This window comes from Danio aesculapii, chromosome 9, assembly GCF_903798145.1.
Source record: "Danio aesculapii chromosome 9, fDanAes4.1, whole genome shotgun sequence".
NCBI classification, from domain to species: domain Eukaryota; kingdom Metazoa; phylum Chordata; class Actinopteri; order Cypriniformes; family Danionidae; genus Danio; species Danio aesculapii.
Window position 1 is genome coordinate 42,072,698 of NC_079443.1, and position 19,286 is coordinate 42,091,983.

Genomic DNA, 19,286 nt, shown 5'->3' on the forward strand with positions numbered 1-19,286 from the left:
TGACCCCGCGTTTCCGGTCTGACGCATTCGCGTGCGTATGAATGGAAGTCTATGGGAGGAAAAGCCCAGTGTGACCGCAGCTTAATTTCAAGAGGAACATGCTATATGATTGATCGCAGCTGGTCTCTCAACTATAATCATTAGGTAGCCAATCAGATTAATCCAAACTCACTATAAGTAGCCTAGCTAAAACTATTCCCTTATCTTCGTTTTCCCAAGAACACCCCATCCACCCTATTTCCCCCATGTCTCCTTTAACACATGGGGAGCTCTCGAGAATTACCTGATCTCGTACTCCCCTTACATGCTTATCGACCAGGCAGGAGCCCTGGGCTTAATTATCTCCAAGCTCAGGGTTCTCTCCCGGGACAGCATGCCAACCCTGCTATTATTATCAAGCGATATCTAAGTACGTAATCTTGAAATAGCAGTTAAAATGTCACTAAAATGCAGTATTAAACCTCATTAAAAAAAACTCCTGCAAAAAAATCCACATTTTTAAGAGGAAAAATAAACCAAACCTTTCACTAGGATGGCTACTGGCCTGTAGTAATTCTGTAGTAACTCTTTACAGAACTACACTTTAACATTATAGACTATTTTGATGGATTTAACAATTACAACAAAAACAATTTCCCAACATATTTCCTGTTTTACATTTTTAATTTATATAGCTTCAGAGAATCCAGAAAGGTCCACATATTGATAAATAATGTGTCGGCAGCTGTTTTAACATATGATTGAATTGCCTCTTGTTTCAGTGATGAAATAGTTTGACAACATGCAGAAAATGTTCATGGGTTTTAAAAAAAAGTGTTAAAAAGCTCTGATGTTCACCCTAAGGATGAACTCTGACTGAGCAGGAGACTTCAACTCTCAAGCAGAATTGTATCTTTCCAGACCGCATCGACATCTGTCTTCTGAGCCACAATGCTTAAAATCTCCGACCCCTGTTGCAGAGGCACTGGAATGGCATTTGGCACATTCACTGTCCAGCTCATGCCAATGCCAGACCCTCCTACACCACGCTGCACTCCTGCTCTACCAGTGCCAGCTGCTCACTCTTTAATTGACCGTCGCCATCTGACAGCTAATTGTGTTTTATGAATTTACAACACGTTTTTGGAGATTTGCACGTTGACTGTGTACGAATTACTTGATAGAATGAATAACGTTAAATATGGCGCTTGAGGGACAAGTTGACAGCGTCGAAAAAAGATTAACACATCAAAACTGCTGACATAATTCTATATTCTAGTCTTAAAATGAATTAATTAAGCCTCTGGCATGTAAATGTAAATAAAAATAATAGTAATATCGTTAAGTAGAATGATTTTCCTACCTGTGAACGCCGCAATCAGATCAGCTCCAGCTGCTAACAGGAAACATGTTCAGTGAGTGTGCAATGTTTTGTCTTTTAGCGCCACTAACGCAACCGTCAATTTTTCTAAAACGTTTGATAGAAAAAAACGTTTCCTGCGATACTTTTGTGGTATATAAATCTATAAAATAACTTTTAGGTTAAGACAGATATGAGTATTTGCGAAAGTGAGAGGAACTGTTACGGGTACGTCTTAACTCGAGACTTCCGGCCTCAGACTTTCGTTCTCAGTCTACAATAAAAAAAAAATCTATAAATGGCCATAATTGATTACAACGTAAAATGATTATTATGTTGATGGATAAAGCAAGGACAAGAAGTAAAAGGCATTTAAAACGCTTGAAAACGGTTTACAAATAAATGTAAAATAATAATATTGACTGCAGTGTAGCCTAAAATTAGGCTTTTCGGCTGCAGACTCGGTGCAGTGCAATCTGAGCTGCATCCAATGCTTTTTAATAGGTTCACCTAATCCCTAACCGTACCCCTCACAGTGACGTCACTCGCTCCGTTTGAGTGCATTGTGTCTGACATTGCATCGCTGAGTGATGCAATCTCAGCTTGCATCATAAAGGCGGCATCCAAATACTATTGTGGGTTTTAAACAGCCATTTAGGCTACATCAGGCCCGTAGCCAGGGGGGTTTAGGTGTTTCGAAAGAGTCCACAATTTAGCCCCTATATGAGCTCAATTGTCCCATTTTTGACAGAATGTCATCATAAATTGTGAAAATAACCAATAGAAAAAGGCTTTAAGAAGAATAACCAATAAAATAACCAATAAAAGGAAAGCTTTTATTATTTAAATGGACAAATTCTGACTGAGGAAATGAGCTGGCCGGTCAGTTATTTGAATTTAGGGTAAAGTTAACAGATTTCCAATTTTGTTGTTGTTGTTGTTTGTTTGTTTGTTATGGTAGATGATAGAAAAAATAAGTATTTTTTCATATTTCTAAAATTCTAATCTAATTACATTATATATAAAACTAATAACTTACAGTTTAAATGCACATTTGTAGATAAACATACATTTTGTGGTCATGATTACCATCTGACAAGCTAGCACAAATTAGAGCTTAAAATGTCACTAAAATTCAGTATTTGAACCTCGAATAACTGCAAATATGTCCACTTTTTGAGAAACAAAGAACCCCAGGAGGAGTTTTATTTATCTTCTGAGTTTCTTAGACATTTCTTAGACAAGATTTAATTTTGATTACAATAAGTGTATATTCTGTTAGGTTGCCATTGAAGCTACTGCACCTTTGTTTTTTTTATGTTTATATAGCAGAACCGTATGGTCTGATTCATTCGAGTGGTTAAAAGTTTGTCTCAAGTTGTCCTCCCAATTTTCTAACAATACTTTCTTTGGTTAACTAGGGGAAGATGTTAATAATCAATTTGTGTTGAACAATATTCTAATTTTGGAAAAATTTTATATTCATAAATGCAAATGCTTTAAAACAAATTATACTGTAAATCTTTAAAGTTGGTAAAATGAAAATTAGGAAGAATTTATTGAAAAAAAAAATTAATTAATAGAAGACCTGGTAGGCGACAGGGTGCCACAGTGTGTAGCATGAGTTCCTCACAGCAAGAAGGTCGCTGGTTTGAGCCCCGTGTTAGCGTTGGTTTCCTCCGGGTGCTCCGGTTTCCCCCCACAGTCCCAAGACATGCAGGATAGGTGAATTGAATACTAAAATTGGCGGTAGTATATGAGTGTGTGTGAATTAGACTGTTTAGGTGTTTCTCAGTGTGTGAATGAGAATGTATCGGTGTTAACCAGTGTTGGTTTGCAGCTGGAAGAGCTTCCGCTGTGTAAAACATACTGAATAAGTTGGTGGTTCCACTGTGGCGACCCTTGATTAATAAAGGGACTAAGCCGAAAAGAAAATGAATGAGTGATTCCTACAAATGACTGATTTATTCATGAAGGAAACACAGCTGTATTCGCAGTTCAGACACACACACTTCTGCATTGACTTTATGGGTAATATTTTGATTGACAAACCTGATCAGAAGCTGACAATATTAGCATATCATTTAAATTCTTAACTTCTTATTTGCCGAACTGTAGTGTAAAATCAATTTGACATTCGCACTCAATCAATTTAAGACCAAAGCATCTCTCTAGTGATTTTGATACAAATAGTTTTGCCACAACATCTTGAATTTTAGGGCCATATAACTGCATTGAATTTGGCTTCATCACACTGCGAGTTGTTCTCCTGCATCATTTTCATCACCAGTCATCTATATAAAATACAATAGGACTTGCACAGGTCTGAGAACAAGTGTATTAACAGCGTTAAATAAAATTATTTTTAATAAATTGTATATTTCCCATAATTCATTTAACTTCAGTTTAGTCCCTTTATTCATCGCCACAGCGGAATGAACCGCCAACTTATCCAGCACATGTTTTACACAGCAGATGCCCTTCCAGCTGCAACCCAGTATTGGGAAACATCCATGCACTCTCATTTACACTCATCCACTATAGCCAATTTAGCTTATTAAATTCACCTATAGTGCATGACTTTGAACTTTGGGGGAAACCGGAGCACCGGCGAACACGGGGAGAACATGCAAATTCCACACAGAAATGACAACTGGCCCAGCCAGGTCTCCAACCAGCGAACTTCTTGCTGTGAGGCGACAGCGCTTACTACTGAGCCACCGTGTCGCCTATTTCCCATATCTAATTAATTAAATTAACTTGTAAAACTAACAGCCCTAATAAAAACACACACATTCTCACCTTTTGAAATGTTGTAAATACAGTGCTCAGCATACACAGTACAGATCTCTCTTTATATTACTATTATCTAAAGGATGCTTAAGAATAAAATATTTGCAAATGTACATTAGATTTGTCAGTACTGAAGCCGAATCTGGAGCTAATCTAACAAAAGAACTTATGACAATGGTCCAAAAAGTAGTACAGTTAAATTTATATTCCAGGGGAAAATATGAAATAAAAATTAAAAAAAGGAAAAGTGGCAGTTGAACTCTTAAACTGCATCCCAATCATCAAAAATACTGCAGAAGACCTATTGGACCTTGCATGGACACAAAATTCTCAAGGTAATCAGTCAAGTTTGGTGAAGGAAAAATCATGGTTTGGGGTTACATTCAGTATGGGGATGTGCGAGAGATCTGCAGAGCGCATGGCAACATCAACAGCCTGAGGTATCAAGACATTTGTGCTGCTCATTACATTACAAACCACAGGAGAGGGCAAATTCTTCAGCGCTCCTTCTCACACTTCAGCCTCCACATCAAAGTTCCTGAAAGCAAAGGTCAAGGTGCAGCAGGATTGGCCAGCCCAGTCATCAGACATGAACATTATTGAGCATGTCTGGGGTAAGATAAAGAAGAAGGCATTGAAGATGAATCCACAGATTCTTGATGAACTCTGGGAGTCCTGCAAGAAGGCTTTCTTTGCCATTCCAGATGACTTTATTAATAAGTTATTAGAGTCAGAACAGAGATGTATGGATGCAGTCCTCCAAGCTCATGGGAGTCATACACAATGTTAATTACTTTTCCACTTTTGTCTCAGCAAAGTCAGACCTTACTGTCCTAATTAAATAAATAAAAATCAAGGCATGATCATATTTTATGTTGGTAAAGTAAGTGTAATTTAAAGGTCTTTGCCTTTCATATAAGCCACCTCTGTTACCAAATGAACAACTCAAAGTCAAGTTATTATTGGTTGTACCTATAACTTGGATAGGCCACAAGACTTCTGTCATGTTGTGTAATCTAATAAACCCAGTAAACTAACTGAATATTCTAAAGATCATTTCAGAAATGAACATATCATCAGGAAATATTCTCGCTGCTATTTGTTCTAGCTCATTTGACATGACATAATGGTGTTACGGTGCCCATAATGTCATTTAATGTACCAGAGACATCTTTTTTCCACACTCAAATTTTAACTTGGCTTGCATTTTCCTGTTGTTAATGGCTAAATGATAAAGCTGGGCTGGTGCAGATTTCACAGCACCCTCAGGAGCCCCGAAAATCTAATAAAGTGTTATTTTCTCCCTAACATTTAACAAAAAAAGCATGCTTGCACATAAAAAGACTAGACTAAAATAATACAACATAAAATTGTTTTGTGTGTACACCACTTGGCATGCGGCGCTGTCTCTATAATGAGCTCCCAGGTGCTGAACCTGAGCACAGAGTGCCCACGTGGCATTGAATCCGATCATGCAACGGCAACCGCAACACGATAGCACGTCTTATGATAATATTGTATTTAACATAGGGAAAGGTCAAACCACAGCACGCGTTTTAGTTTTCACGGCCCAGTGCTGCGACTTCAGCACTCGTGTTCGCATAGCTGCAGGGTGCAAATTCTAAAAGCAGAGAAGTGAAGCAGCACTCAGGGGCCTCATTTCTCACTGACCCTTGTTTGAGACTTCCATTAAAAGCGGGAGTGTGTGTGTGCGCCTGCTCTCTCGAAACAGCCAGGACAGCAGAACTCTACTGTATAAGCTGTGAATCTGAATATCAGTCTGATTAGCTGGGAGCAACTCAGGGATATGGGAGCGCTTCATTAAAAAGGTCAAGCTGAATTCATTTTACCATCTGTCATCGATCCAGGGCCAAAGAAATGATTCTTTCAGAATACTGCAAATGCAACAGGTTTATAGATTATATTGTGAATTTATATATAGTTGATGTCAGAATTATTAGCCCTCCTGTGAATTTTTTCCCCCAATTTCTGTTTAGCAGAAAGATTTTTTTCAACACACACTGTAAAAATTACTTTCACAGTAAAATACTGTAAGTAAATTCACAGTAAATTACTGTGAGGTAGTTCACAGTAATTTACTGTGAATTTGTTACATTAAATTACTGTGAAATTACAGCCATATAGTGTAACTTCACAGTAAATAGTAAAGTCCATTACTGTGATTTCACAGTATTATCTTGTAGAATTAACTATATTTTACTGTGAAGCAGGCTTTCCTCAGCTAGTCATTCTGACATTTACCCTGACTTTGAAATAATTTTGGGTGTTTAACAGTAGCTATGTTACCATCCAAAAATGCAAATTAACTTTATGCGCAAAACTGGATTATCGCATAAAAGATGTGCGAATAAAGCAGCGTTTCCATTCATCGAGTCAAAGCGATCAAAATTGTCACTTCCTGACCGATTGTTGGCAAATATCTACAGTAAAAATAGAATTTCGAGCTGCTATTAGGAGAAGCTGTGTGAATCTTTTCTTTATTTAATAAATGACTTGCACCTCAGAAGGTAATCCTGATACGCAGTGAATGTGCGGTGGTGTTTGAAGGCGTGAGGCGCTCTTGAATCTGGAGGTAATTAATATGACCAAATTTAGAATGACCAAATCAACATTTCAGATGTTTTACAATGTGCTCAGCCTGCTGGTTTGTCCATTCGCACACATTTTTATCATCAGAATTTCTTATAACAAAATCACATGACCTTTTTTTAATGCGCATACTGGAATTTGTTCTGTAAAAGTTTTCCATCGTAGTTTATTCTCATTGAATAAAAAGTTTATCCTACTCAGTTATGCGCATATGCTTTAATGCACATTTCAAAATTGATGTGCATCTTGGTGTTTTCATTAACCGTTTTGTATGTGCACATCCAAAATGCGCATAAAAATAGGTGGATGGAAACGTAGCTAGTGTTTGGTTTTATGAATCAATTTCTTTTGTTCCAGTTTATTACACTTTTCGCTAAGCACAAAGTTATGTTCATTAAAAAATATTTTTATATTTCCATGTTAACCATATAAAATTAAATAAAGGTGCAGTGCACCCAAAAATAAACATTTACTATGACATTCATGTTGTTTCAAAACAGGATTTTTCTTTTTAAGTTATTTTTGATGATGTAACCAAATTGTTTTTGGGGCTGCAATAACATTCTGTTATTTCTAAATATCAAAAAAGTGCCAATACTAGCATAAAAGTTCATTTGTATGTTGAATGAAATAAAAAGAGTTTGCATTAACATGCAAAAGATTCAGCCCTTTTTACAGTAATCTACTGTAATCATGCTACCTGCATTAATTTCACAATAAAATTATGAATACATACTGTGAATTTTTACAGTTTTTAAAGTGATAATAATGTAATTTACTGTGATATATTACAGGATTTTTTACAGTGCATCCAGTAGTTTTAATAACTAAGAACTTTGCCATGATGACAGCACATAATATTTTACTAGATATATTCAAGATACTTGTATTTAGCTTAAAGTGCAATTTAAAGGATAGGGTAATTAGGCAAGTTAGGGTAATTAGGCAAGTCATTGTGTAACAGTGGTATGTAGACAATGAGAAAGAAGTATTGTGTAAGAGAGCTAATAATTTTGACCTTAAAATGGTTTGAAAAAAAATTGCAGCCAAAATAAAACTAATAAGAATTTCTCCAGAAAAAAAATATTTTAGGAAAAACTGTGAAAAATCCCTTGCTCTGATAAACATTGTTTAAGAAATATTTGAAAAAGAAAAAATCATTTTCACTTTCAATGTATATATTTATTTTTTCATTATTATTTAAAGTCATGAAATCTACATTTGTTTAATTTGCAAGCTCATATTTGTTGTCTTTATGTGAACAATTAATCTTTTGAAGTTAATCCACTTAAAAAACAAACAAACAAATCTAACCTTTTGCTTTCGGCAGTCCTCTAACGATGTCAGTTTGATGGCTTGGGTGAAATATGCTTAGCCACAGCCCTCCAACCGCTAGTTTGCTGTGAGTGAAAGATGGAGCACAAAAATAAACCTGCCTCCTACTCAAAATTTCAGTTTCAGTTGAAAATATAAATCATCACATTGCAATAAAAGTCTGCTGCAACATGAATATGTAGATGACTTTTTGTACACTTATTGTATAATGCAAGTCGATGGTTACCAGTTTTTAAGATTAAAAATAAACAAACAAGCTGAAAGCTGAAGCTGGATTAGCTGGTTAGCCAGTCAAGATTCAGTTTAGTTTGTGAAATCTTGGGTTTTAGACGATTTCTACAAAATTGTTGCAAACTATTTATGTGTGTTGAATTTAAACAATCGGATTAAATTAAGTAAGGTTCAACTTAATTTGTTTGTTTAAATTCAGCTCAAATAAATTGTTTACAACCACTTGTAGCAGTTGAGCTGAGCTACCTTCATGGTACCTAAAACCCAGAATTGGTGCAAACTAAACTGAAACTAAACTGGCTCACCAGCTAATCTGGCTTTTTGGTACAGGCCCAAGACTGATTTAGACTTGTTTGTATGTGTTTATCTTTAATCTAAAAAATGGGTTACCAACACTCAAAAAAAAACTCTTGAGTTTTTTGGGACAACATAATTGTTTATGTTCAATCCATTTAAATTTGTAAAAACAATTAGATTATCTTAATCGATTTGTGTTGGGACAACATGACGGATTTGCATGGAACCCAGCATTTTTAGTGAGTAACCAGTAATTCAGCTGAAATCTTCTTGAATGTTCTACTAAAGAAAAATGACTTACATCTTTGATGGCCTGAAGATATATTAAATGTCATTTTTTGTGGTGAACTATCCCTTTAATGCATGTTTGCATGTGTTATTTTGAACCTAATCATCAACTCTGCTTGTTTGCACACTAATTTGCACTGGTTTTATGCACTGCATAGGTCACTAGGAAAATGAGCTACTGCATATACTGTTATGTTCTATAACATGCATAGATCACTTGAAAAGCTTGCCACTAGCATTAGCAGTTCTATAATACAGCACTCTCCTGCAAATTTGCTATTTTTCCACATGCTTGTTTTTGACATCTTCAGAGTTTTCCGTAGTTCATGTTCCATTTCATTGGCTGAGCAGTTATGATACACTGCATGTTCTGTTTCTATTAAAAGCCAATCATATTACACAGGGTTGAACCTGAATCTGATATATTTTAATGTTATTTATTATCATGTAAAAATTATTTTTCCAGTCTAACTAGTCAGTTTTAACTCAAGAATGGGATTTCTTAGTTAAAAAGTTCATGCTGGATTCATATTACAAGCTGTCATTGGTTATCAGTCCAATACTGTTCCTTTCTAAACTCTTCAAACACAACTGATTAACATTGCAGGATGCATGAACTACACTGTAAAAAATATCAGTACATTGGCAGTTTTCTGTATTTTGTGACTCATTTTCTCATTTTTCCCCATTTACTTATGCTTTTGAATTGCATTATCGGACCTTGATCTTTCTTCCAACAACTTTTAACCTTGAAAAGATCAAAAAAATGACTTTTGTGAGCATTTTGAGTAGTTTAAAATTATATCTGCAGGTTTCACAAAGTTAAATTTTAGACTTTTTAAGAACATTATGAATTAAATTTTAGACTTATACAGGGCTAAATGCTAAGGATTTTTTTTCCAATATCCCAATTAGAAAAGATTTTCACTTAACCTTTCAAAAATGATTCAAATTTAATATATTTAAAAACACAATAATAATAATTTTTGTTTAAATATTTTTAATACAGTCTTTTTTAAATATATCCATTCATAAACCCTATAATCCTTAACAAGAATAGAACAAAACATAGCTGTCAATTACTTGAGTCTACAATAAAAATCATATAATAATAAAATATATAGGTCAGGTCAGTATCCTCAGCAGTAAATAAATGGAGAACTTTTAAGTAAATGTTACTGTAAGGAAAGTCATAAAATGCAATTTTTTTAAAAAAAAGTTTGATTTGTTGGTGATTGTATGGGTGTTCATGGCCAGATTAGGAAGCTATACATGAAGAAAGGAAAAGACCTGTTAAAAAAAAAAATTGAAGACCTCTAACACAAGATTTCAGTAGAATTTCTGTAGATTTTTTTAAGGCCTAAAATTTTGCTTTTGAGATTTAAGACATTTGAGCACTTAAGACCCCGCGGATACCCTGGATATATTGGCTGGGTTGGTGTTAGGGTTGGGCGATGTTGACCAATTTGGCATTGTACAATGTCTAATGTGAAACATCATGATGGACGATGGCATCGTTGTCATAGGCAGCAGTGAATTAATTATTTTAAAATTAATTAATTAATTTATAACAAATTTGTAGCCTACCGGTTCAACTACCTGACCCGCGTAGTCTTTGTTTAACCCATAAACAAATCATAAGTAAATAAAGATAAATTATACACAAATTACCACCTGTCAATCACTTTTTCCGCAGGACTCTGGCATGAATAGGCAGAGTGATCTGTGTCATTATAATGGCGTTGACAAACTTGGTTGGTAAAAAAGGTGCACAACAAACAGGAACCAACCAACAGTATCTGAGGTTTTCGCTAAAATGACTAAGTACAAGCGTGAAAACGAAAGATTGAAGCAGTGTACTGATGCTGTGACACGTTAACTGATAGATTCGAAAGACCGAAGAGTCGTTAGATAGAGACAAGATGATTTAAATATCACCTTTAACAACTGTGACATGGATAATTTTTCTTCTAAAATGCCATTTTAAAACTAAGACGTATTAGTGTAAACAGGGCCTTAAATGTGTATTTTTCACAAGCGGGTTGTTGCTGCAACGGGCAGAGCGGAGGATTGCGATGCCGGTTCAGAATCATGATGTCTATCGGCAATGGACGATAGCATCGTCTATCGACCCAACCCTAGTTGGTGTTGTATATTACGCTACAAAACCCTTGTATTAAGTATTTTCTGCTATTTTACTGAATTTTTTCTCTATATAATTTCTTATCCATTATATTATTTAAAATGACTAAAATGTCAATTTTTCTAAACTGTAGAGTTGAATTTTCAACATTAAAAGTCGACACAGCAGAGATAAAGCTCCCATAATGCAATTCACAACCGTAAATTCACAGAATACGCAACTGTTAATAAACAGATATTTTTTTTACAGTGTATGGAATAAAAAAAACTGATCCCTTATTTCAGTGGTGTCCTTGCAGCCCTCTATGGCTTTCCGTACAGTAACTGTGCACATTGATCAAATTCAAAATGAAACATGCTACGTGCATCTCTCCTCTACTATTTTTAGTTTAGTGATGAGTACGGAGAAAGGCCAGAGAAAGGAACCCAGCACCAAACCCACCTGTTTTAATTTAGCAAACAGAAACATGGCGTAGAGCATGACTGAGCAAAATGTCCTGGGACAATGTGCAGTCATCCTCATATCATGTGCTGAGTCGACGATTCTTACAAATAGTCCTGTTCCTATCTTCTAATTCTGGGTTAAAAAGAAAAAGAAAATTCCAGATGTTCTGGGCTCCGCTTAACCTTTGAGACCTGTTTGGAAAAAGCTTTTAGGAGCTTAAGTGACAATAAAGGCTAACATGTTTTCACAGCAGTGATATTTAACACGGAGCACATGTTTCTTGGGTCCCTGAGTTAAAGAGCTGAAAGTAACTGCTTTACAGCTGCTGATTGCCAACATTATGGCTGTCATTTCACTCTGCAATAGAGGCTGAACTCCACAGCTCTGTTAATCAATCAAACATTTTTGTTTTTCGCCTTGAAACAAACACTTGGCTCCGCAATTAATGTTCTAGGACAATAAATAATGTGTACACCAAAGAGGGCTGTGAGAATCAGGTGGCACATTCTGGAGGCTTTTGGTTGGATTTTAATGTCTGAAAACACATTAGCTGCGTCTCAAATGGCACACTATACACTCATGCACTATGTACTTATGCACTTACACACTCAACAGCATAGTATATGTAGGTAGTGTCGTCCCAAATGGAGCACTAATCTTTTTTTACTGAGCGGAAATTCAAACCGTTTCCTTGATGATGTTTGGATGTTGCCAAATCAGTAAAATAAATGACCAAATTACCAAATAATACCTGCCATAAGTATAACCGCATTCACCACCTGGAGGCGCTATAATCACTCTCGTAGGAGAATTTTGCTTTCACCATCCAAAATAATCGAATCCAACATGTGCGCCCGATAGCTCCGCCTCTTCCGCTACCTAAGGAAGCCTGCGGTCGTTGAGTACATGAAGTGTCCATCATTCCAAACTTCATATTACCGGTTGAATAAGTGCATCATCCAAATAATTAAAGTGCACTTATTATTTTTTTTTTTGAGTTTTCAGTGTGAGCGCACTACTTACACTATTTATACTACAAAATGGCGTGGAATAGTGCATAAGTATGCGATTTGGGATGCAGCTATTGTGTCAGTGACTTGAACTAGAGAATCAGTGGGAAAAATAAGTATTATACACATTACCAGGTGCTGTTGATTTGAAATTTTCACCGGATGTTGGTAACAACCAAAGAAATCCATATATGCAAAAAAATAAATAAAAAATAATTAGTTTACAAATGAAGTTATGCTTAATAAAATAAAATGATAAAGTATTGAAAGCATGAAGAAAGGGAGGTGTAGAAAGGCAGTGAAAGCCCAGACAGCAGCTGAAATCTCTAAGAAGTTCTTCAGCAACTCTCTGCCCTTCGTCAGTGTAAATTAATATTAGCTTCTTCAGACAAACATCTATATTAGCAGGACGATGAAGATGAAACCAGAGTGTATATTTCAGCAAGACAATTATCCAAAACACAGCCAAGGAAACTCTCAAATGCTTTCAGAGAAAGAAAATCAAGCTGCAGAATGATGCATCCAATCAAATACAAATTAAAGATCAGATATGATAAATGAGACCCACAAAGCAATCAAGATTTTTACACTTTGTTGAAGTCTGAAAAGCTCACACCTGAGCAATTCATGTGACTTCATTCTCATATAAGAGGCGTCTTTAAGCTGCCTTCACCAAAAAGCCTTTTATATAAAATATTGTATTAAATACATTCAGTACTTTTTCAGATTTTTTTGGTTTGTTTTATTTCTGTTTGTATTGTTTGGGTTTTTACAAAAATCTGGGTCAATTCCATGTCAACAGCTCCTTTGGAAATATTACTTCCAGGAAAAAAATGACGTCTTTAATACTTATTTCCCCCACTGTATGTGTCAGACTGGTGAGATATATATTGTGTATACACACAAATACATTCAGTGCTTAGCATAAAAGAGTACACCCCTTTTTAACATTACTATGTTTATCCATTTCTCAGTGAAAATAGACATTAACTTTTGGTGCATTTAGGCAAAACAGTTTTATTAAACTGTTATTTCCATTAAAATAAGAGTTTGCTCACCTAACAGCTTTATGAAGTGAAAAATCATTTGAAAAATGTTTTTAAAAACAAATGGTATGCATTTAGACTTTTCCTGATGCAAATAATTGCAATGGTTTTTTGTTGTTGAATTAATTTCATTTTAGGCTTTGGTACTAAATAAATGTAATGTATGCACAAATTTTACTCCTTTATGCTGAGCACTGTTTATATAGACAGACACACACACACAGTATGCATACAGTTGGAGGTAAAATTATTAACTCTCCTGTGAAATTTGATTTCTTTTTAATTTAAGGATTTTTTTTTATTTAAGGAAGTTTTACTAATCAATTTCTAAAACTACTTTCTAATAACTCGTGTATTTGCCATGATGCCATAATATTTCAGTTATTTTGAAAGATACTAGTATTCAGTTTAAAGTGTAATTTAAGTTAATTAGGCTAACTAGGCAATCAACAAGAAAAAAATCTTAAGGGGGCTAATAAAATTTACCTTAAACAATATTTTAAAAATGTAAAAACTGCTTTTATTTTGTTGCAACATTTTTTTACAGGAAATACTGTGAAAATGTCCTTGCTCTGTTAAACATCACTTGTCTTTCACTGTATATACAGTGGTGTAAACATTTTTTTTGCCCCCTTACAGACTTAATAGTTTTAGTATGTTTGTCACCCTTTAATGTTTCAGATTATCAAACAACTATACATATTAGTCAAAGATAACACAAGTATCTTCATGATCATCATGCCATTTTGAAATGTTTTTTGTTAGTAAGAAAAAACTAAATACGCTGCAAAAAAGTGTCATATTTGACTCGTATTCAAATGTTTTGATGATCTGAAACATAAGTGTAACAAACATCAGTAAGGGGGGCAAACACTTTTTCACACCACTGTATACTTACAGCAATATCATAAAAAAGTATATAGCAGTATTATATGCGTGCACTACCTGACAAAAGTTTTGTTGACTTTTAGGAAGTCTTAAGAACAACAAATAATAACTTGATTTCTAGTTGATCATTTGGTATCAGAAGTGGCTTAAATGAAAGGTAAAGGCCTCTAGATTACGCTTATTTTATCAAAATAAAATATAATCATGCCTTGATTTTTAATTATTTAATTAGGACAGTAAGGTCTGACTTTGCTTAGACAAAAGTCTTGTCACTGAACAGAAATAATGTACAGTATAGAATATAAAGTCATGCTGCAATGAAAGAATTAATATTGTGTATGACTCCGATGAGCTTGGAGGACTGCATCCATACATCTCTGCAATGACTCAAATAACTTCACTAAAGTCATTTGGAATGACAAAGAAAGCGTTGTTGCAGTTCATCAGAATTCTTTACATTCATTTTCAATGCCTCCTCCTCCATCTTACCCAAGACATGCTCGATAATGTTTATGTCTGGTGACTGGGCTGGCCAATCCCGGAGCACCTTGACCTTCTTTGCTTTCAGGAACTTTAATGTGGAGGGTGAAGTATGAGAAGGAGCGCTATTCTGCTGAAGAATTTGCCCTCTCCTGTGGTTTGTAATGTAATGGGCAGCACAAATATCTCGATACCTCAGGATGTCGATGTTGCCATCCACTCTGCCGGTTTCTTGCACTCTCCCATACTGAATGTAACCCCAAACCATGATGACGCCAAACTTGACTGATTTCTTTGAGAATCTTAGGTCCATTTGGGTTCCAGGTCTTCCGCAGTATTTGTGATGGTTGCGATGGAGTTCAACAGATGATTCATCTGAAAAATCTACCTTTTGACACTTTTCCAAGTTATCAACTTGAAGTCAAGTTATTATTTGCTGCTCTTACAACTGGGATCGATGACAGGACTTTTGTTAGGTAGTGCATGTGGAGTTTTAGGGATGTTTTCAATTTGAACTACACCTCAATTGTTGCTATAAAGCAGCATTTCAGCGTTTATATTTTTAAGAAATAAACCAGAGAAGCTTTCCATGTAAAAATAATGCATTATAATTTCAATTGGTACCCTCATGTCCTCGATGAAGAACCCCCCCCAAAAATGGTTAAAATGCAGTTCGTGGAACTGATCAAACACTAGAAAACCACAAACCATATGGCTACAGGGGAGCAACTGTTAAAACTTCACAGCATCTGAGGCTTATTTTCAGCTGGTAATTGGAGGTCCCTGACTGCGACTGCACACTTTTGGGCAAACCCCAGAGCCCATCTCTTCTGGGCTTTATGGGCCCCTAGAGCCAGCTTTCATGATCAGCATTTAAGGTGCTGATTTTTGGGGGAGAGTGAATTTACAACCACACTGCATTCAATTTTGTGGTTCACCGGCATCTGCTGTGGGGTCAGGAGTTCTGGCTTGTTTTCTTTTCTAATCAGAAGTCAACAAGGCACGCTTTTAAAGTTGGACGCTTAACCTTTCTTTCCTTAGCAGTAATGCCAAAACAATTATCCCACAATAAATTACAGCAGAAAAAACACAGAAAAGTGGTTTACATTTCAAAACTCAAATGTGCAATAATATATATACTCAAATCATAGCTTTGCCCTCATAAAATCATTCATAAAAAGTAAAGAGGCTGTCAAAAGTGTACTTAAGCAGCTATATAATGAATTATAATTACTAACACCTGCTGTTTTATTTCTATACAATATGAAAAATAATACCGCAATATTGGACTGGAGTGTATGGGGATTAACACTCACTGATTTTTAACAGTAATACATCTAGAAAAACATTTATTATTTCAAATGGCCTGGATATTGATCAATTAATATTAGTGTATGAAATGGCGGTCCTTGTATAGAAGTCCTTTTTACCGAGAACCGGACATGATCTGCAGAGCCTCCTGCTCGGTTTCAGGAAGGGTCACCAGATTGTGAAAAAATGGCCGCCTGTGAATGCAGACCTGACTTTCCTCTTGAAGTTCCTGTTGCATTCGGCAAAGTGTGTTTGTAACATCGGCTCTGGAGAGGCTGAGAGGTAACTGTCTTGCTAGTCTCACCGCCTCGCTCTAAAAAGAAAAACATTCATTATGTTTAAATATTAAACAAAACATTAAACACATTTTTAATGCAAAAAGACCTTGGTGTAGAAATATTTCTTGATGTAATAAGAAGTCCATATTATTACTAATATTATGCACACCAAAGTACACATGGGAAAAAAAACAATACTGATTTACAATGTACAGTGTGTATACAGCGCATCAGTAAGTACGTTTTTGGAGATTATTTTAGAATTTTGATGCCGAACACACTGGCGGTTCTAGGGGAGCCAGAGCCCCCGTGTCAACAAGTTTGGCCCCCCTCTGGCACCCTTAAATTGAATGCGTATTTTTATGTCACAACTAAAACGCCACAGAGAAGCTAGATTAGCCATCGGTGGCAGACGGAGATATAACTGAGGCCTCTCTCGCATGCTCTCAGTGTCGTGCGCACTCGCTCTTTCTGCTTTCCCTTGACTTTTGTCAGTGACGGTGCTGCGCACATCCGTTTCCCACATTTATCAGAAGTTAACACCCAAATTGCCACAGGTAATAAAAAAATTCAACTTCAGTCATGTTCATGTTGTGAAAAACTATCAAAATGTACACTGTTGATTATGACTTTTGTTTAATCAAAAGCGATTTTAAAACCTTTAATATAGGAAGTCCTGAGCTAGGCAATTCGTCACCTTAGAATTATAAGGTTCTATCTGCGTTCTGAATGATTTTGAGATATTGAACTTCAAAGTTTTTGCATTCCATATAGCAAACAATATGTGTGTAACCGTTCTCTTTCGTACATTACGTACAAAGTTCTCTTGTGCAAATTGGAGTAAAAAAAACACGGTAAATGCAGATAGAACCTTCTCATTTTGAAAAAAGTCATTTTCCACTTGGAATTATAAGGTTCTATCTGGCAGATCATACACGGAAGCATTAATTTTCAAGAAATACAATCAAAAAATGACGAGTCTTCGCTGAGACCAGCTTCCAGCCTCCGCTGCTGAGACTGCAGCTCTGCACAAGACGTTTGGCCAGCGGAGAAATTAAAATGGCCGTGCCCAACTGCGTCTGGTTTCTCTCAAGGTTTTTTTTCTTCACTTCACCAATTAGTGAAGTTTTTTCCCTCTCCGATGTCACCTCTGGCTTGCATGGTTCGGGATCTATAGAGCTGCGCATCGTTGGATTTGCTCTTCAGTGTTTGGACTCTCAGTAGTGATTTTTAAACCACACTGAACTGAGCTAAACTGAACTGAACTTAAACACTAAAAACTGAACTACACTGTTCCTATTTACTATGACCTTTTATGTGAAGCTGCTTTGACACAATCTACATGGTAAAAGCGCTATACAAATAAAGGTGAATTGAATTGAAAAAATATATAAGTTGGTGTTGTAATATGTTGATGCTTGAGAAAGTTTAATTTTTGCTTTCTATAACATTTTCTACATGTTTTAGGATGAATATTTTTTCTTGTTCAAATTAAGCGTACAAGGCTGTGCTAAATATTTTTTTTCCAGCGCAGATGTTTATTTTATCTAATCAATATGTTCATATTTATAAAATTTTATGCTTTATATGAATTATTGAATTATATTTATTGAATTATTTGCCGCATGAATTAATTCAAGGCTTAATATTAAATTTAAAGACTAAAAGAAACAGACGATGACCAAATGAGTTTAATAAACACTGAAAAGGGTTTCACTGACTATATGTAAACAAATAAATATATTTCACATTTAATATATACATTTTTTATATTCATCTCTTTTTTACCAATGTAAAATGTAACATTTCATCTCAATGTCAATGATGCAGTGGCACAGTGGGTAGCACGATCGCCTCACAGCAAGAAGGTCGCTGGTTTTTTGCCTCAGCTGGGTCAGTTGATATTTCTATGTGGAGTTGGCATGTTCTCTTCGTGTCGGTGTGGGTTTCCTCCGGGTGCTCCGGTTTCCCCCACAAGTCCAAAGACGTGGTACAAGTGAATTGGGTAAGCTAAAATTGGCCATAGTGTATGAGTGTAATTAAGGGTGTCTCCAGTAATGGACTGCGGCTGGAAGGGCATCAGCTGCGTAAAACATATGCTGGATAAGTTGGTGGTTCATTCTGCTGTGGTGACCCCAGATTAATAAATGGACTAAGCCGAAAAGAAAATTAATGAATAAATGAATCTCAATGTAAAGGAAATGCTTCTAAATCATCACATTTACACTCATCTCAATTTAGTGTGGTGTGGCATTAAGTAGTCGACTTAGATTTTGTGTGATTTTGTCTTTCTGGTGTTTTCCGCTGTCAATGGAGCAGTCCGGCAAATGACAAAGAAAGCTGATCCTGATTGGTCCTCGTGCGTGCATTAAAAATGCTGGTTGGCTCACAGAAAGAACCTTATAGAGCCACGCTAGAGTTAGATTTTGTAGATAAACCATTTTTGTTTTTTAAATAAAAAGTCAAATTTTGACAAAAATGTCAGATAGAACCTTATAATTCTAAGGTGATGAATTATTGATCAGAAAATCAGTGTAGCTACATAGCTTTACGTTAGGAAATGCGATCTTGAATTCACAAACAAACGACAAGTACCACAGAACAGATGTAACACATTGATCAAATGTAGTTTTCAGTCATGCTCATGTCAAAGTAATATTCAACTAGAATTCAACTAACTTCGGCTAGAATAAAAGCAGTTTTTAATTTTTTAAAACAATTTTAAGGTCAATATTATTAGCCCCCATTAGCCATATTTATTTTCAGATTGTCTACAGAACAAACCACTGTTTT

The 19,286-nt window shown here is 35.6% G+C and overlaps 1 protein-coding gene across 1 annotated transcript in view; it reads right to left on the bottom strand.

Moving 5' to 3' along the window:
• Positions 1-14,338: 14,338 nt before the first annotated feature.
• The window catches only part of pms1 (PMS1 homolog 1, mismatch repair system component), a 50,778-nt gene continuing 45,830 nt past the window's right edge, over positions 14,339-19,286 (bottom strand). The window contains exon 10 of the mRNA XM_056465725.1: positions 14,339-16,528. Coding sequence (XP_056321700.1) covers positions 16,331-16,528 — 198 coding nt within the window. The 3' untranslated portion in view covers positions 14,339-16,330. The remainder of the gene's footprint in view (positions 16,529-19,286) is intronic.